The sequence below is a fragment of the Vulpes vulpes genome, chromosome 1, assembly GCF_048418805.1.
Source record: "Vulpes vulpes isolate BD-2025 chromosome 1, VulVul3, whole genome shotgun sequence".
In the NCBI taxonomy this organism is placed as follows: Eukaryota; Metazoa; Chordata; class Mammalia; order Carnivora; family Canidae; genus Vulpes; species Vulpes vulpes.
The window spans coordinates 122,849,365-122,870,762 of record NC_132780.1 but is presented as its reverse complement, the minus strand read 5'-3'; the positions used below and the strand labels follow the sequence as shown (position 1 = coordinate 122,870,762).

The window sequence follows — 21,398 nt, the reverse complement described above, 5'->3', positions numbered from 1 at the left end:
GGATATTTCTCCTGGCTGCCTTGTTCCTGATTGTAGCATCCTGGCTTGGGTTATCATATATTTATATGCATCTCAACACCCTATAACAAATCTGTTGTTGTTTAAACCAGCTGGAATGAATTTTTTGGTCTTCAAATAGGAAACTGGATAGAATTATTGAATTCTATGATACTTCTTGAGATTCTAAAAGCAAAACCTCCAAACTTTTAGTCATCTGTGGTTTTATTTATTTATTTTTTAATTATTTTATTTATTCATAGGCAGGCACTAAACTGCTGAGCCACCCAGGCTGCCCTAATCTGCGGTTTTAATGATTTTCTATATCTTCCCCATACTCTCGAAGGAGGATACTTTTACATCAGTTATTTTATTTGCCAAATAACTAATTATGGCAGGTAATATGTATCCTCTACATCAGAAACGGAGACAAATGAGTTTGGACACTAACTACCTCACCTAAGGACATATAGTTTATCTATTATTCATGACTAACAATAAAAAATAGACCCTAAGATTCCTGGAACCAATTATAGCTCTAGCAAAACTTTAAAGCAGTGGCAACTGACCTAACTGGGTGATTCCCAACTAATATAGTTTGCTTGTCTGTTTAAAACTTCACTCATGGCAATTGAAAATTCTTTTCTTAATTTTTCTGATATAATTTTGTGCTTAATGTACAAAATTTGGGAACTATAGATAATTCTAAGGAGGTAAAAATGATTAGTCCACCACCAAGCAGCAATGTCTATTATTGGAATGTTTTCACAGGTCAGATAGAAATAAAACATTTAAAGAAAATTGGGAGGTTTTGAGCAATAACCACATCTTTGGGTTGATGTGAAAAAGAACAACACATTCTTCCAAAAACATTGCCTGACACTTTAGTCAGGGATCAAGTCCTGTACTGACCCTGAGGGTTATTCTTGGGCTTTGATCTCTTACCTATTTCCATTACACCCACAAACATTTGCACTTCAAGTGCTGGGAACTCTGTCCTGGGGTTGTTTTATGGTTCTAGCCTCCTGCTCTAGCTAGTTATTCACATAGCTAGTGCCCCAATTTCAGAGGAAACAGCTGATGATAATTTCTATGGCTTCCCCACCCACTTCCTCTAAGCCAGCTTTTGACATAAACAGGTAGGCCTACCTCTACTCCAAACTCCCCCCATTCTTGTGCATGATTCAGGGAGGGGACAGATGTGGTGGTCATTTCAAGCAGAGGAGGTGGTGGTCCTCCTTGTTGACTTGATGCTCGGGTCACAGTTGTCCTGCTAGTCCCTAAATACACCTTCATGCTGGTTCTGCACAGTCTCTTGCCCCCACTTGGCTTCTTCTAGTAGGTCTCTACTTCTTATACACTCGCTGAGCAGCTCCCCTCAGGCTAAAACTCTTCTCCCTGTCTTTGGAACGCACCTTTGTTCCCATGACTCATCCTCCCCTATACTTGTTGTATCCCTGACCCCTACCTCACTCCTTGCATGACAGCAAAGTTCTCATTCAACTGCTAGAATTTCCCCATGATCCAGGACAGGAAAGCCAGGGTTTCCTGGACACCGATGATCTCATTACAACAACTTTCTTCCACCTACCCCAATTCCACCACCTTCAAGATACACCTTTGTCTCCAGTGGACACCTGAAGTGACCATCCAGGCTCAGAGCAGGGGTTAATCAGCACCCCTCCCTAACGTTCTGTTGCTCTGCTAGCCCAGATGTGTTCAAATGCAGGAGATAGAGGAAAACTGGCTCCGTGCAGGGCTAGCCCACAGCTTTTATGACTTTAGCCAGGCCCGAAGGAGAAATTACACTGCCGATAAGTGGACCTTTAAGGAGAAAAATGGAGGGAACCCTGATTTCCCCAGAATTGAAACTAATGCAGTTAGACAACCTTTAGTGATCACAGGGACTTTCAGAATGAGAATGTTACATGCTTTTCGTTACCTGTAAAGTTCTAATGTAAATTCTTAAAATTTTCTGGCAAACTTTTTCATTTGAGTGAAAATCCTTCATAACTATATAATTCATTTTTATTTTCAAAAGAAAGATAAACAGTTTCCCATTGCCATTGGACTCTAAAAATCTTAAAAATAAAAACCTCCTGTCTTACACAAGAAAGAAAATAAACCCTCATTTGTTGAAGCTAGTGTTTTTTGTTTTTTTTGTTTTTTGGATTTCTGCTACTAACAGACAATAGATTGAGAGCAAATGGCTGTTATCTAAAACTGAAACCCAGAAAGACTAAGAACACAAAGTTTATACTTCCCCAAATAGATTTGAAGGAATAGATTTTGGTCAGAACTTTCTTTTGGGAGGAGAGAGAGAGAGCTGGTTGGTGGCGAGAGCAGTAGAGTAAGACCAGATGGATCTCTGAGAAAGGGGCTGGCCTGTCCCTGAGCTGAAAAATCTCAGCAAAGGGAGATAGTTAAAATGTATTAGTTTCCCATTTTTTCTGTAACAGTACCATAAACTCAGTGGCTTAAAACAACATAAATTTATTAGAGTTCTGGAGACCAACGCTCCAAAAAAGCTCTCGGTGGGCTAAAATCAAAGTTTTGATAGAGCTGGTTCCTTTTGGAAGTTCTGGGGAGAATTGGTTTTCTCGCCTCTTCTGGCTTCTAGAAGCTGCCTGTGTCTCTTGGCTCCTGGTTCCCTTCCATGTGCAAAAGCAGCAATGATCTGTGGAGCCTTTCTCACATCACAATATTCTGACACTGATTCTCTGCCTTCTTCCTCTTCCACTTTCCAGGAGCTGGTGATTACCTTAGGCCCAACTGGATAGTTCAAAATAATCCTCCCTGTCAACATCAGCTAATTAGCAACCTTAATCCCATCCGCAACCTTAATTCACTCTTGCCACATAATTTATCATCATAGGTTCTGGAGATTAGGATGCGGGCATCTTTGGGGGACTGTTACTCAGCCCTCAACAAATGCCTTTGCAGATTGGGAGACTCGTGCTCTGTTTTCCCTCTGGCGCCTGTGAAACCTAGTGTCCGCGAACTCTCCACACCAGCATGGGGAGGCAGCAATGAGGTGGAGGCCAGGAGGGAGGGAGGAGCCTGTTCCAGCAATTTCCAGGCCCCAGTGGTCCTCCACTCATGAGAAAGCTGGCAGGCCTGGGAAGAGCCTAGGAGTTGGGACAAAGCAATGCAGCTGTGAAAATCACTGTGGATCCCATGACTGGAGACCATGTGGGGATGCGGCCTCAGAGGATGCCAGTGTGGAGGCATAAAAGCTACTGAGGGCCGGATAAGGATGTTCTCAGAGACGTCAGTAGGGGTTGTTGATATTTGAGGGACATCACCTCCCTTTTCACTAAAAGTCCTCATGGAAGAGGGGGAGGGAAGAAACCTCTGAGCTGACCCCCAGAAATCCGAATCAGTTCAGAAAACTCTGAAGTTACTGGGAAAAGCCCAATTTAATGAAGATGAATTTTCTGTCACTAGGCTGAATGGGAATTTGAGATAGAAACTAGGTTGTTACAGAAAAATAAGGTTCGTGTATTACACCCCTGATTTTGTCTGAGAGTTGTGCCTGCAACATGTAGATGAGGGCAATGATGTTGAGCCCACCGTTCTGACAAGAATATTGGGAAATACCACTCTATTTGTAAGCACTTGGCGAAATGGGGCTTAGTGTAAATGTTGCATGTTTTCCTTGAGGAGCCTCCTCTGGATCAGCAACTGGGTGAGCTGCATGTTGAAGGACGAGCGTGTGACATGTTCCACAGCAAAGTAACTGTCTTGCTACGTGGCTATTTTGACACATAAAAGCCAAGCGGTCAAACTTTTCAACTTCCTTTTCTTTTTCTTTCTTTTTTTTTGTTTTAAGGTGAAGTAAAATGTTAAATATAATCCTTCATTCAGCTCTGAGCCTTGCTCAGAGGCATGACCGGGGCAGGAGCAGCAGGCAGGGCCCGAGGCCGGTACCCTTCGTGGCTTGAGGAGCGGAGGCCTTACCAGCGACTTCCTGTGTGAGGCCTCCTCTGTGTCTCGCAGTAACGTACCCACGTGGTGTCCTTGAATGCCTCTTCGTCCAGATTAACAACCATCACATCAACAAATTGCTTTAAAAAAAAAATCACGGAAAGGGAGGCAGCTCTTTGGAAGAAAGTGGTCAGAGGAAGAAGTCATCAAGAGCTGGAAAGTTGAGGCCTCCCACAGATTTAATTGCTATATTTTGACTTTGCTTAAGAGCAGCATTTAGAGTGACATGAGAAATTATTGCCAGACTGGTGACATTCTTTCCTTGGTGCTGGATCCATAGAAGCAGAGCATGGGGACTCCGGGGGTCTGATAGACTTTTTGGCTTTGTCACCAAGAGCCAGCCTTACTAGGACTGACCTCTTGAACCGGGTCCCAGAGTTCTTGGGGTTATTATGAAGAAAGTTTTTGTCATCAGGGGGCTTATCGTTAAAATCTGAATGGCAAACACGGAAGCTTTGTTTTATATTCTAAGCAAGTGAAAAACCATGGCAATATCAGTAATAATATTAACTAATATTTATTGTTTTCTATGTGCTAGGCACCACGCTAAAGTACTCTACATACATCGTCTTGTTTAATTCACATAAGCGCTCTGAGGGGAAAGAGTGATTATTACCTCTTAGAGACAAACAAGCTGGGGCTTAGCAATCAATGTTAAGGTGCCCGGCCTGTGGTCACCCACCTTGTTAGAGACTGGCTGGGACCCAGGTCTCCCTGGCTCCAGAACCTGAATGCTCAGAAGTACGCCATTCAACCACTTTAACCTCCATGGGCCGACTCCCACCGCTGGAGGGACTACAGGTGTGGCATTCGGTGAGGGCAGTGGGGCGATGCCAGGCTGGGGTCCTGTGGGGGCTCTCTTAGAATCATATTTTCCTACCCCAGCGATGGGTAGGGGCTAACCACTGGGAGCTTATTCTCCACAGGGTCAGGTGGGGATCTGGCTTCAGAAGAACCTGGGGGCAGGGACGGGGGGCAACTTCCGGATCTCTGGAACTCACCTGGGCTTGGCTCATGGAGGTGAGGGTGGTGGGGTGGGCAAGGGCGGGCAAGGAGCTCAATAATACTGCCTTATATTAACCAGACTGTGACATTTTTTCCGTTTATGTTGTCCATGAACTATTAGAACAGAAGCACTTCCTTTAGATAAAACTACATACGGCAATATTAATTACAGATACAGCTCATTGGATTCATGCAGTCCCTTCCCAACAATTTGAGGTGATTCTTGTGATCCTGGAATCTAAACATGGCATCATTATTACATTCTTGACCAATTGTGTTGGTACAGGAGGGATGCTAACCTTCTAGATGTCACATGATAGCAGCAGCAAGTAGGAGACCAAGTATCTTGTGGTTTTCATAAATAGGAGGGGACATGTTCGCCTTACGGCTTCGAACGTTTGAAGTTCTTCCCATTGTCAAGGTGCTGGGCAGCACTGCGGACGTTCTGTCTCTCAGACTCTTAAATCTAGTGGTGGCCAGTCTGATGTTTTGTCACTCGGCACACTCTGGTCTCTGGGCCAGGCTGTCGGCAATGTTCAGAGCAGTCATTTCGGTGTTACGAAAAGGAGGAGGGAATGGGTGGGTGGCGTACAGCCGTGGTTTCACCTCTGGGCTGGTGGGCGGGATGGAACAGAGGAAGAGCACAGGGAAGGGACACGAATGGAAAATCTGATTATGGTGATCTCAATACTCTGATGTATCCAACCGCAAAGTCACATGGCTCTTCTTCTTCTTCCTCTTCTTTTCTTTCTTTCTTTTTCTTTCTTTCTTTCTTTCTTTCTTTCTTTCTTTCTTTCTTTCTTTCTTTCTTTCTTTCTTCTTTCTTTCTTTCTTCTTTCTTTCTTTCTTCCTTCTTTCTTTTTCTTTCTTCTTTTTCTTTCTTCTTTTTCTTCTACTTTTTCTTTTTTCTTTCTTCTCTTCTTTTTCTTTTTTCTTTTCTTTCCTTCTAATCTTCTTCTTCTTCTTCTTCTTCTTCTTCTTCTTCTTCTTCTTCTTCTCTTCTTCTTTTCTTCTTCTTTCTTTTTTCTTTCTCCTTTTCTTCTTTTTCTTCTACTTTTTCTTTCTTCTTTTTCTTTTTTCTTTCTTCTTTTTCTCTTTTCCTTCTTCTTCTTCTTCTCTTCTCCTTTTCTTCTTCTTCTTCTTTCTTTTTCTTTTCTTTCTTCTTTTTCTTCTACTTCTTTTTCTTTCTTCTTCTTTTTCTTTTTTCTTTTCTTTCTTTCTTTCCTTCTTCTTCTTTTCTTCTCCTTTTCTTCTTCTTCTTCTTCTTTTTCTTCTTTTCTTTCTTCTTTTTCTTCTACTTTTCTTTTTTCTTTCTTCTCTTCTTTTTCTTTTTTCTTTTCTTTTCTTCTTCTTCTTCTTCTTCTTCTTCTTCTTCTTCTTCTTCTTCTTTTTTCTTTCTTCTTCTTCTTCTTCTTCTTCTTCTTCTTCTTCTTCTTCTTCCTTCTCTTTTAAATTTTAAAGGGAACTTTAGTCAATTCATTGTTATTTAAAACAGTGCAACCAAGAGTGAGGTGTTTGGTGTGTCTACTTGCCCCCTTCCTCAGAAGAAGGGAGTCTGGGGCAATTCCTCATCCCTGTCAGAGAACATGACCCCAGGAAACCACTCCGGATCCTCCCTGGACTGGCCACCTGCTTCCCTTTTACGAATGCAGTATGTTTTCCGTGACCGTGCTGCCTCCGCCGCTGATGACAAAGCTTTGTGAGCTGGACACCACCAGGGCTGGGGACAGCTCTTCGGGGTCTCGCATCTCCGGGCGGCGGTCCGCACCCGCGGGCCCCTGCAGGCCCGGCTCCTGGGCCGGCAGCTCCGCGTCTGCGTCTCCGCCCTGCGGCGGCAGTAAGGCCTGGGGTCTGGCCGGGGGCTCGGGGCTCCGCTGGGCCTCCAGGGAGTGCTGGAGCGTGGAATTCCGGGGGGCCGCGGCGCTCTTCTGCGGCTCGTCGAAGCTCAGCGAGAAGGTGACGGTGCCGCTGCCGAAGATGACCTTCTGCTTGCACCGGGGCTGCGGCTGCGGCGGCAAGGTCAAGGGCTGCGGCGGCTGCTGCTCCCGCTGGGTCAGGGCCAGCGGCTGCTGCTGCTTCTGCCTCTCGGGCTGCGGGAAGGGGTCTTCACTGTTGCTCTTGCTGCTGATGGAGGAGGAGGGCGTGGAGCCCGTGGAGCCCCCCAGGCTGCCGGACCGCTTGCGGGAAACGTTGCTGCGGCGCAGCGTGGCCCGGGCCGCGACCTTGAAAGCGTGAGCCGCCGTGCTGCAGCGCACCTCCTCGATGGTGTTGCGGGACGGCTTGAAGAGGATGATGTAGACCTTGTTGAAGAAGATGCAGGCCAGCAGGCCAAAGCTGGCGGCCAGGATGGCGATCACTTCCACGGCAGAGACAAACTTGCCGTAGGTGCTGGCGTAGGCTGGAATGAAGGAGATCCAGACGATGAAGAAGATGAGCATGCTGAAGGTGATGAACTTGGCCTCGTTGAAGTTCTCCGGCAGCTTCCGGGACTTGAAGGCAAAGAAGAAGCAGATGGCAGCCAGCAGGCAGGTGTAGCCTATCAGGAAGCCCAGGGCCATCAGGGAGCCCTCGTGGCATGTGATGAAGATGATCTCGTCCTCCAGCTCATGGTTGCGGTAGCTGGAGGGAGGCGCCGTGTACAGCCAGATCACACAGATGACAATCTGCATGAAGGTGCAGAGGAAGACCAGCAGGAACTGCAGGTTGAGCCCCCACCACTTGCGGTGGAAGCTTGTGGGGATCTTGGCCTCAAACACCAGGAGGACACGGTTGGTTTTCACCAGGATGCATGATATGCAGAGCACGAAGCTGATGCCAAAGGCCGGCTGGCGCAGGCGGCAGGTCCAGTCCTGGGGCTCGCCAATGAAGAACAGGGAGCTGGAGAAGCAGCACAGCAAGGAGAAGAGGAGGAGGTAAGAGAGCTCTCGGTTGGTGGCCTTGACGATGGGCGTGTTACGGAACTTGATGAAGACCCCCAGCACAAAAGCTGTCAGGAAAATGCCCAGCACAGCAAAGAGGGTGAGTGCAATCCCAAAGGGCTCTGTCCAGGACAGAAACTCAATCTCTTTGGCAATGCACGAAGTGTGGTTTTCATTGGACCAGAAGTCATCGGGGCACTTGTCACAGGCACTTGCATCTGTAAATTATTCCAGGGAACAGTTAGTCACTGTGGGGCACAGACTCTAATTTGTGTGTGTGAATATGGTGGCAACGGTATACAGGTTATTGGATGCAGCCACTTTAAACTGTCTTTGTTGATGAAATAATTTGTGATTTTTACATTATAAACACATTGAATTCTGAGTTATGTTTAATAATATATTTATTTAATTCCATGTATTTTTAATGGTTCTGTTATTTTTTTTCCTTTGCAAATGGTTGGGGTGATGCTACGTGTTTCCTTTGACACGACTTGCTGATGGTTTATAGCAGAGGATGATCAATCGTGCTGGACAGGTGGCTGCCTACACAGCAGGGTTCTAGCATAGCTCATCAACTTTCCATAGTGATTCACACTCAGCCTGACTCATTTTGGATGTAGGGATGGCCTTTGTGGACATGTCAGAGCAGACTTCCTCTTAGATCAAGGTGCACTATCCCACACAAATGACCTCTGCCTTCCTTACTTCCCCATCCATGGCTTTCCAGTGAGGGAGGCTGCAGACTCATTGGGTCAATAGACATGTATCGAGTCTCTGCTATGTCCCAAAGAGCATGCAGTTTTGGGGAGCAAAAGGAGCATGGGCTTTTAGTCAGATATTTGGATGGCTAGCCTGGCTTGGCCATTTACTAGCTGTGTGACTTTGGTCAGCTCCTTGACCTCTCTGAGCCTCAGTTTCAATCATCTGTGTAATGGAAGCCAATAATCCCATTGTGGTGAGAATGAAGTGAGATACTAGCAATAGTAACAATTATAGTTAATATTTACAGAGTGCCTCCAGTACGTCAGGTAAGGTTTTTATTTAACATTCATCTAGAACTTACCATGTGCTATACCAATATTAAGTCATTTAATTCCCCAAACTCTATAAAATAGGTTTATTATTCCCACTTTATAGGTGAAGAAACTGAGGCACAGGAAAAGCATAAGTAAGACAGTAAATACGATGCTAGGCACCCAGCAGACCTATGAACTCTGCAGTCTAGCAGACAGAACTTGGTCTGTTCAGGGCTACTTGGTCTGTTCAGGAAAGGAATACAATATTGGAGAATGGTATCAAAATAAAAGAAAGATGTCGAAGCTTTTATAGTATTACAAGACATCTAGTATTTCTTTTCTGTCTCCCTCAGTGCCCTGCCCAGTGTGACTCTCAGACATACCTGGTTAAATGAGAAATTGTGCAAGGTACCTTCTCAGCCTAGCCCTTCCAGGGACTTTGCTGGCCCCAGAGCCCCTAAAGTGGACAAGCCTTGCATGGTGTCCATGAGGGCATGTTTCCTTACCTGTTTCGTCACTGTACTCCCCGTCAGGGCACTCCACACACTCAAAGCAGCAGGTAGGCTCCCCCTCAATGATTCCTTTCCTGGTACCTGCCAGGCAGTCTCGGCTGCAGTTGGAAAATGGCATCTAGAGAACCGAGAGCAGAAAATGAGGGGCTGCAGCTACGGGATCAGTTTTACAGCAACTCTGACACCAAGTACAGGGCAGGAGTTTGTGCTCAAGGACCAGCACAACAGACTTTCAGGCCATTCCAGAGAGAGAAAGCTCCAGAGATCCTTGTTCCTGTTATCTATGAAAGGGAGAGCAAGTGCCCACACATGTGCATGCACACACACACACACACACACATTCACAGGATTCTGGGAATATTCATTGTTGCAACCAAAATCTTCCTTAAATAATCCCCCATTCCGTTCCCTCCAAGTCCCAGAATGGGATGCCTATTTATCTGTTTACTTTTCAGAGAAACAGAGATTTAAGACAAACTAAAAGATATAGGGGCATGGACCTACACACAGAAGGACAATTACAAGGGCAGATGCTGAGATGAGGAGAAATATGTTTGAAAACGAGACTTTGAGCTTTGCAGTGAATTGCAATTCCTGCTTTAGGCTTTATAGGGTGACTTCTGAGATCCCCGCAGCCATTCAGCAAGGTAGGCAGGGCAGGCATTGAAGGGTCAAAAGCAAATGGATCAGAAAGATAGGTCAGACAATTACTACTCAAAAGAAATCTGCAATAGCTACATTAATTTCAGATAACAGAGATTTTTAATTAATTAATTAATTAATTAATTTCCTCAGTGGACTTCAGGTGCTTGGAAGTTGATTATTTGTAATCCTTGTTTTTTCCCCATCATTGTCTATGTTTCAATCACTTTTACTCACTGGTAGTGATTACCACCCAAAACAAAAGCTGGGACAAGAACAATAACTTATACCTAACCGTACGCTTTCCCCACCCCTTGCTTCCTCCCCGACCACGTATTCATGCCTGAGATGACCACTGTTCTGTGTTTACCACAAGCAGATAACATTAAGCTTTCAAGCAACAGATGAATCTAATGTTATCTGAATTCTATCAGAGGTTTAAAAGAAGAAGAAAAAAAGGAACACCCTCCAACTCATTCTTATAAGGCCAGCGTAACCCTGGTTCCAAAACCAGACAAGAACAGTATGAAAAAAAAAAAAGTACAGGCCCATCTCACCACTCTAAGTCGTCTTCAGAAGGAAGCCTGAGTTGAGGATCTGTGTACAAGTGGTTTTATAAAGAAAGTTCTCTCAAGGGAACCAAGAGGAGATCGGAGCAAGTCAGATCCAGAAGAGAAGACGGCAAGGGTGTGGTGTGATCTGGAGCAAAGACCCTCTGAGAATAGCTTCTGCTTGATCCCACAGGAGAACTCTGGCCTGTAATTTATTCCTCAGAGCTATCCTGACCTGAAGGAAAGGGAGCCAGGGCTTTCATACTTCCACATCCCTCATTGTTAAGGGTCATCTTAGGGAAATGCAGATTCCTAGGTTCTAGGAATCTAGCCTAGGAATCTAGGCTTCAGGAGCCTTCTAGGTAGTCTCCTGAAAAAGAGCCATGGGTTCTCGTTATTGGAAGCAAAACCGTGCAGAAGTCTTGGAGGTGTATACAAAGTATAAGGAATCTGAAAGGACCTGGAAAGAGTATAACTATTTTTTACTACTTGCAAAAAGATGAAAAAATACTAAAACAATTAACAAACAAACTCAAAGGACATAAGAAACAATATATACCATGATCAGGTTGGGTTTATTCCAGGAACAAGTTTAGCATTAGAAAATCTATTTTATTTTTATTTTTATTTATTTATTTTTTTAATTTTACTTTTTTTTTTTATGATAGTCACACAGAGAGAGAGAAAGAGGCAGAGACACAGGCAGAGGAAGAAGCAGGCTCCATGCACCAGGAGCCCGACGTGGGATTCGATCCCAGGTCTCCAGGATCGCGCCCTGGGCCAAAGGCAGGCGCCAAACTGCTGCGCCACCCAGGGATCCCTAGAAAATCTATTTTAAAAAATCTATAAAATGTCCCCGACTGCATTAATACATTAATACAGAAAAATATCATCAGTGAAGAAAAAGCACTTGATGAAATTCAGTATAAACTCATGATTAAAAACTTAACCGAAAAAGGAGTTAGGAAGAAATATCTTTAACTTGTAAAGGATAATATAAAACATTCGTAGGTAAACATCATTCTATATAAGAAAATATTAAAGGCATTTCCTTTAAAACAAGAATGCTCATTATCACCACTATTATCAAACATTGTGGAATTCAGAGCTAGTAGAATGAGACAAAAAATAAGGGCATAAATATTGGAAAGAACTCAATAAAACTGTTGTTCTTTGCAGATAATATGACTGTCCACATAGAAAACTAAAGAAACAGCAACCACATTCTTAGGAATAATTCGGGAGCTGTCCCAAGTTAAAATGCCACAGGCCTTTCTTACCCGAATTTCATTAGTTTTTCTCAAAAAGACATTTCACTTTTTGTTTGCTTTTGGTTGATTGCCACCAGATCCCTAAGTGGTTATTTTTTTGACAGGTTTGTCCAATTGGCTGCTTCACCATTTCAGAAGCTCTACTTCTGTCTCATTCCTTATGATTATGTCAGATAACATGGAAGGGCTCATGCTCTTTCCAAACTGTCTCTTTAATAAGACTCTTCTCCCCACCTACCTGCTTGATTTGGAGCCATCTTACAAAGTTAAATACATGGACAACAACAAAATAATTTCTTTGCTATACCAGGAAAGAAAGAACTGGTTTGACAAGGAGTTTTTTTTTTTTTTTTTTAAACTTGAATAGAAGATGATTAGCATTATCTTCTAATGAAAGAGGGATAGAAATGGCAGTATTGCACCTGTTGATTTCTAAGTTTCTTGGGACCCTGGGGAGGGAAAGAAAGGAAAAGAAATAGTGAAGGACAGTACACACTAGCACTCCCAACCACAGAACACAATACTCTCACAGATTTTATATTTCTCAAGTTACCAAACCATTTGATCTTCTAGGAAATTGTCCTTTTGAATTATAGGTCTGCTCTGAGCTGTTTGGATGACAGGGAACTACCTCTGTATGAATTGTCCGGGCCCTGCCTTGAATGATGTTTATGTTTGCTTAAATATTTTGTTCTGGTTGGGGGAATTTTTAGTGAAGGAAATTGTTAGCCATTTAGCTAGAGTCAGATTTGCAAAGAATAAAACGTTTTTCAATATAGTAAGGGGGATGGGGCTCACATTCTGAGGCTTCTCTTCTGTACCCTAAACACTGATGGATTTCCCAGAGAACCTTGGCAGTGCAGAGTTAGTGAGTTGAGGGAAGTGGACTCATCATTTCTCAAGTCCAGTGGTGAAGCCCAAAGCCCTCCCAAAGCTCAGCACAACTTCCTGCCCATGGTGGAGGCATCTGTTGTTCTGACGGACAGCACATACCTCCCTGGAGAACCCACTCCACAGGATTTTCTCCTCATTGATGAAGAGTCTTTCTCCTTTCTTGGCATAGACATTGTAATATCCGACTTCCTTAAACACTATGGAGCCATCCTCTGGAGAGAGGTGCCAGTTGATGATGGAATAGTTCCCCATCAGGTCACCACATTCATCGAAAGTCACTTGCTCCCCCATATTGTTGGTAAAGTTTAGGTGCCGTAGGTGCTTCAAGACCTAAAGAGGAACAGAGACTCTGAGTATAAGCCACAGGGCTGCCATGTATGGTTAAATATGTTGTGTACTGCACAAGGACAGTAAACTATCTTATTCTAATGGAGTGGAAGGAACATAACTTTTAGGAAGAGGTACCTTTTTCTAGCTTACACTAAGGTGCTTGCATGTGTTAGCAGCAGCCCTGGTAAGCCATGGGCTTTACTTAGTATTCAGATGGCAACTGGGGTAAGAAACACTTTCTTGAAGTCAGGAGAGTAAAATGGGTACATCTCATCATGGCCCCTGGACAAATCAAGTCTTCTGCAGGTATACCATCAACTGGTGGTGCCCCAAGAGGGGCAGGGTTTATAAGCTAGAGCCGTTTGTGGTGTTTTCTGAGATGGGTTTTGGGGAAGGAGTGGAGGCATGAAGTGCTCTTATGATCTGCACCGTCTTTATGCTACTGCCTCTGTGGAAGTGTCTTGTTGCCAAAGATCACAGCGGAGGTGGGTGGAAGGAAGAAAGAAGCCTGTGGGTGGAGCCCTCACCATCACTATTGTAATAGTCTGGCCAGTCCCTTAATTTTTACAGGGTTTGTATGCCACATACCTCTTGTACAAAAAAGAAATGATAATAATGATTAAACCTTATTAGTCATTTTACTACATTTTAGGAACAAATGCTAAATACTTTATATTTATTATCTAATCCTCACAACAAATAGTACTATCATTCCCATTTTATTGATGGGGAAGATGAGGCATACATGTGGAAGTATCTTGTTTAGGGTCACACAGTTAGCAAGTGGTGCACAGCCTGCGCTCTTAACGGCTATGCTCTGCTGCAGCATCATTAGGCTCCTGGCTTTGCTTCCTGTGTGCCCCCGATGTGGGTCAGGAGGAGGCCCTGGACACTCAGCCAGGGACGTGCCAGGGATCACTGAGCCACCAAGAGCGATTAAGACACAGTCCAGCCTATGAACGTAGGGATGCTTGTTTCCTACTTATAAGGATACTTATTTGCCAGTCATAAGCTAGGAAGTTCTTGAGCTATGACTGAAACATGAGCTTTTCCTACTGTATTATCCTGCCTCCAATATAAATAGTTCAGAGTGTCCATCGCAAGTATATGTCAGTAATATTTCCTCATTAAATATATTTTTGAAAAAGCATCATTCTTATTTGAAGAATAATTTTAAACGCACTGGGTGTTATGCTGTATGTTGGCAAATTGAACTCCGATAAAAAATATACAAAACACACACACACAAATAAATAAAAGCATATATAGCAATAAAGCTAGAGAAATTAGCATAAATCTACTTTCCTTTTATTCAGGTTTAGTTCCTATGCCAGGTATCAAGCTCCCTTTCTCCTTTTTTCTGTCTATAGGTTCTCTGCAGTGAAACTCTCTAGGCAGCAGTGGGTGGATAGGGAAGGGAACAGGGACAATCATTTTAAAATTAAATGGTTATCTTCTACATTGGTCAGATGGACAGAAAAGGGACTCGAAGATCACCATTGGCTATAATCCTCTTGCACTGCTATTGGCATGGGATGGAGATTTCTACCATAATCTTAATTTGAATGAAGAAGGAGATAATCAAAAAACCATTTTCTTAAAGTTTCCATTAAAGAACTAAAGTAAATACAAGGTGAGATTTGTATGCTGTTAGAATCAATCAACAAGTAAGTATTTATAGACTGTTCACTATGTGTTATGAATTAGGCTGCAGTAGTATAAGGCATAATATTATAGTCCTCATGGAGTTTAAAAATAAGTTAGAGAGATAAGGACTAAGACATAAATATTGGATGAAATAGCAAGCTATGTGAGATAAAATATACTTAAAGGCTAATTTATGGGGTATCAGCTATAAATACAGCTAAATTTCAGAGAGATTGAAATTAAAAATGGCTGAAAATGTCAATGTAGCCTTGAAGGATGGTAGAAATTTGGATTGGCAAAGGACAGAAGTAAGGATGATGTTAAAAACAGTGGGAATAGCATGGACAAAGACCAAGTTAGGAATAAACATGAAGTGTTATGGGGCTTTAAAGGAAACAGCTTTAAAAATTTATGTATGTGCCAGAGAACAAGGAGGAATAAAGTAGGTAGGTAAAGAGGAGCAAAGGCAAAGAGGCTAGATTTCATATTAAAAGGCACCAGATTAGATAATAATGGCTTTGATGAGAATGTAGAGAAATCAGAATCCTTCATATACTGTTGGTGGGGATGTAAAATGGTACAGACACTTAGGATAACAGTCTTACACTTCGTCAAAAAGTTAAACATAGAGTTACCACTTGATCCAGCAATTCTAGTCTTATGTGTTATCCCAAGAAAAAATATATGTCCACACAAAAACTTGAACATGAGTGTTCATTTAGCATTATTCATGATAATCAAAAAGTGGAAACAAGCTAAATGTCCATCAATTGGATAATGGATAAATAAAATGTTATATCCATATAACTGAATACTCTACAGCCATAAAAAGGAGTGAGCTACTAATACATGCTACAGCATGGAAGAAACTGAAAACGTGCTAGGTGGAAGAAATCAGTCACACAGAACACATATTTTATGATTCCATTTATATGAAATGTTCAGGAATATCCAAATATATGGAGACAGAAAGTAGATTTGTGGTTATTTAGTAATGGGGGGATGTAGAGGTAAGGAACTAAAGGGTTTGAAATTTCCTTTTGATGAGGTGAAATGTTCTAAATTGATTTGGTTATGGTTGCACAACCCTGCAAATATATTAAAAACCACTTTCATAGGTGAACTGTCTGGTATGTGAATTATAGCTCAATAAAGCTGTTACGAAAAGGAGGTATGGAAAGGGATTTCAAATATCCAAATATGACTCCATTGGTGGAGCTGATATTTATTTATTTATTTATTTATTTATTTATTTATTTATTTATTTATTTATTTTTTGGAGCTGATATTTAGCAGCAGGTAGAGATCTTGACAGAAAGGTAACTTTGAACATACTTGGTGTTAAGAATTTACTAATGAAACATAGCAATTCTAGCTTCAAATGGGATAGGGAGATAGGATAGGCAGAAGGTGAGAGCAGTACAAAGATCTTATCCAGAAAAGGGAGCACCCAGAATCTTTGTGGCTAGAAATTCTATACCCAGGATTTATTGGACAAATTTTCTCTAAAGAAGATTTATCCCTTTCTGTATTTTCAATGATTTGTAGAGAGCCTGAATTTTAATGGATACTCCAACTATGTTGAATGTTTGGTTAATATGTGGGGATTAAACTAATATTGGTGCATTTGCCAGGTAATGTCAAACTGTGATGAGGTTTTCACCAGTCTGAGGATAAATAAGAAAAATAAGGTCAATATGGTTTCTGTATTAGATAAAAGAGCAAGTAGGTAGAAAAATCAAAAAAAGATATAAAAGACTTGAATGATACTTTATCAATATACTTGACCTAATTGATATTTATAGAAAACACAACCCGATAGCAGTAGAATACATTCCTTTCAAGGGCACGTAGAATATCTATGAAGATAACCACATTTTAAATCATAAACACATTTTCATAAATTTAAAAATATTAAAAATAAAAGCAAAGTATGTTTTTTGACTCCAGAAGATTTAAATTAAAAATGAATAACAGAAAGATATTTGGAAAATCTGCAGATACTTGAAAACCAGTAACACACTTCTAAATAACCTACAGATTAAAAAATTAATGAAAATGAAAGTTAGAATGTGTTTTGTATAAATGAAAATGAAAACATAGCATATAAAAATTTAGGTAATACAGTGAAAGCAATATTTAGAGGGAAATTTGTAATACTAAAATTACTAAACTGAAAGAGAAGAAAGGTCTCAAATCAATGACCCCACTTTCCAAGTTAAGAAATTAGAATTTGAAAAAAAAAAAGAAATTAGATTTTGGAGAGCAAATTAAATTCAAATAAAGCAGGATAAAGGAAATAATAAAGATCAGAGCAAAAATCAATGAAATAGACAACAGAAAAATAGAGAGAAAATCACTAAAACAGCAGCTGGTTCTTTGGGAAGATCAATTAAATCAGTGGGTCTCTACCCAGATTGATTAGAAAAAAAGGAGAAGATACATATTTCCAAAAAAAGGAATGAGAAAAGTGACATCACTAAAGATCTTGCAGACATTAAAAGGAGAGTCTGAGAATATTGTAAATAATTTAGTAAACAATATTCTAAACAAATTTATGCCAATAAATTTGACAACTTAGACACAGTCTTTGAAAGACACAAAATGTGAAAGCTGTCTTCAAAGGTAACTGGAAATAGCCCTGTCAGTTTTTTTTTTTTTTAAGAGAGAGAGCAAATCTGCATGTCTATGTGGAGAGCTCTTGGGGGCGGGGAGGTCAGAGAGAGAGAGAGAGAGAGAGAAAGAGAGAGAAAGTGAGCTCAAGCAGGCTCCACACTCAGTATGAGACTGGCACAGGGCTTGATCTCACGACCCTGAGATCATGACCTGAGCCAAAATCAAGAGTTGGTTGCTTAACTGTCGGAGCCACCCAGGTACCCCAGCCCTGTGAGTATTAAAGAAGCTGAATTTAGAGTTAAGAATTTTTTCCACCAAGAAAACTGGCCCAAGCTGGCTGCACTGATAAATTCTGCCATATATTTAAGGAAGAAGGAATACCAATTCCACACAAACTCTTTTAGAACATTGAAAAGGAGGTAATACTTGCAACTCATTCTTTGAAGCCAGTATTACTCATATACCAAAACCAGACAAAGATATTACTAGAAAAGAAAACTATTAATCGATATCGCTCATGAACACAGAAGCAAAATTTCTTAACCAAATGTTAGCTATCTACAAAAAGGAAAATACACTGTGACCAAGTAGAGTTTATCATAGGAATGCAAGGTTGGTTTAACATTCAACTAAATTAACATACCACCAAAGGGAAACCATATGATCATCTCAATAAATACAGAAAAAGTAGTTGATAACATCCAATCTCCATTCCTGATAAAAACTCTCCATAATCTAGGAGTCAAAAGGAACTTTCTGAATCCTGCAAATGGCATCTGTGAAAAACCTACAGTTAAATGGTGAGAGACTGAATGTTTTTCCCCTAAGATCAGGATCAAGACAAGAATGTCCATTCTTAGAGCACCTGGGTGGCTCAGTTGGTTAAGTATCTGACTCTAGATTTCAGCTCAGGTCATGATCTTGGGTTGTGAGATTGAGTGTCAAATTGGGCTCCTGGCTCAGTGGGGAGTCTATTCGTCCCTCTCTCCCTCTCCCACTGCCCCTCCCCCCTTCTTTTGTGCTTTCTCTCAAATAAATAAAATCTTTTAAAAAATAAAAAAAAAAAAAGAATGTCCATTCTCACTGTGGCTATTCACTGTAGCTACAGAACGGAGGTTCTAGCCAGTAGGGCTGAATTCAGCTGATTCAGACTGAAGAAATAAAGTTCTAAGTTCTGTGCACAAAAACAAATAAACAAGCAAACAAACAAGAGAACTTTCAGATAAGATGAAAAGACTTAGGATTCACTTTTTGAAAAGGTTCTTTGAAGACCATAAAAATTAAGGGTTTTCTATAGTCAGTTGTAACTTAAACCTATCTTTAAAAGCAAAATACTTAAAATTATACTACAGGATTAAGGGCCAACATAAAATCTCCCTTTGAGATAAAACTGTAACTTAAATTCCTATGTTCTGAATTAAAAAGAAAAACATTCCAGATTTAAACAGGTAAACAAAAAATGGCACACAAGTGGACAGGGAAATATTAGAATTTGCTTTAAAATGTGCTAAAAGATGTTACTTAAGAGCAGTAGGGAAGTCATATTAGACAAATATAGTTTTCAGAGAATAAAATTGTTAACCTCTTCATAAAGGAAAAAAAGCCTTATTTTTTTTCTGGGGGGAATAAGTCCTTTGTGGTCTTTTTAGAAAGCTGCAGCTAGTTATGTTTTGCACATCATGTTTTTGGTTACCAGCATACATTTATTTCTGAGTAAACATTCAAAACATGGAAAAAATGGATTATAAAACTTCTGCCACACTTTCTGTGGAAAAAGAAAGTTGGAATCACCATAATGTAGTAATGTTGGTATAATAGCTAGGAGTGTTCTGAAGAAAAGGGTAATTTCCCCCAAACAACTGTTGCATATATGATTGACCACGGAATATGCCAGAAGATGAAGGGCACAGCCAATACCTGAGATACGGGACTGACAGTCCCTTAGTAGAGAGAAAACCAGAATTATTCGATTGGTTGAAATAAATTAATTCAAACTAATTGCGGAAGGGACCAGCCCCTTTCCCTTTTTAAAAATAAATAAATGCCAAAATAGATTTTTTAAAAAAAGTTTCCTTTCTCCTTTTAGGGATATCAATCAGTATAAATTAGGCTAAAAATTTGTTCCTGATAAGATTCTTAGGAAGCCTGTGTCAATTAAAAATGAGAATAAAATTTAATGATTTCTGTATCTTCCTGTCTCAGTAATCCTATTTATATTCTTTTCTTTCATACTCTTAAAATTCCGAAAATACTGAAGTGGTATTTCCCCCATCATTTATCACATTGGTAATGAAGAGGTAAGTTTCAGCCCAAATTTATGAAGTCAGAATTATTGTAGTTGTTTTTTTTTTTTTTTTTTTGCATGAGCATTTTCTGCTTTTTTCAGACCACTCACCTCCTCTTTTATCTGTGCCTATGTCTCTGTACTGTTTTGTTGTTATCCACTTAACCCCTGTCTTCCCTCAGGATTTACCATTGTCTCATTCTCTTTCTTTATTTGTTCATTCAACAAGTACTTATTAAGCACCCAGTGTGGGCCAAACAGGCACTTTTTTAGTGACAAGAGATACAATTATATTCAAGATGGACAGAGAGATGTTTGGTATACTCGAATTTGGTCAGTCGTGTCTACTCTTACTTCTTTGCACACCATACTTTGTGTCTGTACACGAATCAGTTTCAGGACAGTTGGTTCCTCTGGTGATCACTCAGACTTAAGGCAACAGACCGCTGTCTTCACTATGAAACCACTGGCTGACCCGACAGCCACTTAAGAGCTAGAAAGCATGTGCCCAGAGGGACAACGGATATGCAGCCTTTTTTTTTTTTTTTTTTTTTGACAGTAATCTTGGTATTATCAAGGCAACAGACTCCCTGGGGCAGATGTGGGCTTTCTTTCTTACTGGCTAGACATGTGACTTTGGCAAATCATTTTGGCTTCTTTGGGTCTTTGGGTCTTACTTTCCTTACCTACAAAAGAAAAATACTCACGACTAATATTTTACTGAACACTTATTATGGATAGGAAGTATCCTAAGCACTTTATACATTTTAATAATGTCATCTTTATAAAATGAACTTACACATTTCATGATCTCCATTTTTCAGGTGAGGAAAGTGAGACAGAGGCACATTAAGTTACCATCCAAGGTCATATTGGATTTTAGATCTAGTTAGTTTGACTGTAGCAGCAATTGGGTTTTAGATCTAGTTAGTTTGACTTGTAGGGCCCGAACTGTCAACCATTATACTATATATTATCGACTCAGATGTAGGAGTCAGACTAGATAGTCTATCTATTACATTGTCTATTGCTAGTTGCAACAGGTTAGTGTAAAAATTAGGTTGAGAAGATGGGTTTATTTTTAGAATGGGATTGTGGAGACATGTCTAATGCTTGTGGCAACACAAGGGGCCTTAATTGGAAAAGTGGTTTATCCTGAACAACATCTGTCTCCATGCATGGCCTAAACTTTCCCACTCCAGGGACTTTTCATTGTTTTACATTTTAATCAACTATATTGAAGTATAGTTTACATAGGATAAAATATGCCTATATTAAGAGTATATTTCTGAGTTTTGGCAAATATGCCTGTATAACCACAACTATCAAAAGATTCCCAGATGTCCCTTCTAAGTTAGTCCCCACCTCGACTTGGAGCCCTAGGCCACTCTGGATCTCTTTTCTTTCTATTTTTAGAGAAAAGATATCATGTAAGTATAATAATAGAGGAGTATGACTTTTTTTTTTTTTTTTGTCTGCTCAGCATGATGTTTTGGGGATTTACCTATGTTACTGGGTATTTGCCTTTGCATTTGACATTTTCTCCAAGGCATAAACCCTTTCCAAAAATCCTCCTGCCCATCCTTCAAGGACAGATGATATCTTTTGTTTTTGTCCTTACTTCAAATCTTAACCTGCATAGTATTGCAAGGTTTCATCCTTACAGCAGGTGTATAAATAAGATCATGAGTCCTGAATTTTCCTAGTCAAAATTTGTACCTTGTC

The 21,398-nt window shown here is 40.8% G+C and overlaps 1 protein-coding gene and 1 long non-coding RNA gene across 4 annotated transcripts in view; one reads left to right on the top strand and one right to left on the bottom strand.

Moving 5' to 3' along the window:
- LOC140594246 (uncharacterized) overlaps positions 1–21,398 on the top strand; it is a 56,103-nt gene that overhangs the window by 12,732 nt on the left and 21,973 nt on the right. The window lies entirely within an intron of this gene.
- The window catches only part of CASR (calcium sensing receptor), a 75,032-nt gene continuing 60,027 nt past the window's right edge, over positions 6,394–21,398 (bottom strand). For all 3 annotated transcript variants that reach the window (XM_025990165.2, XM_025990166.2, XM_072724848.1), the window contains exons 5-7: positions 12,896–13,126; positions 9,433–9,556; positions 6,394–8,125 (exon numbers count right to left, since the gene is read on the bottom strand). In XM_025990165.2, the coding sequence (XP_025845950.1) occupies positions 6,630–8,125; positions 9,433–9,556; positions 12,896–13,126 (1,851 nt within the window). In that variant the 3' untranslated portion in view covers positions 6,394–6,629. The remainder of the gene's footprint in view (positions 8,126–9,432; positions 9,557–12,895; positions 13,127–21,398) is intronic.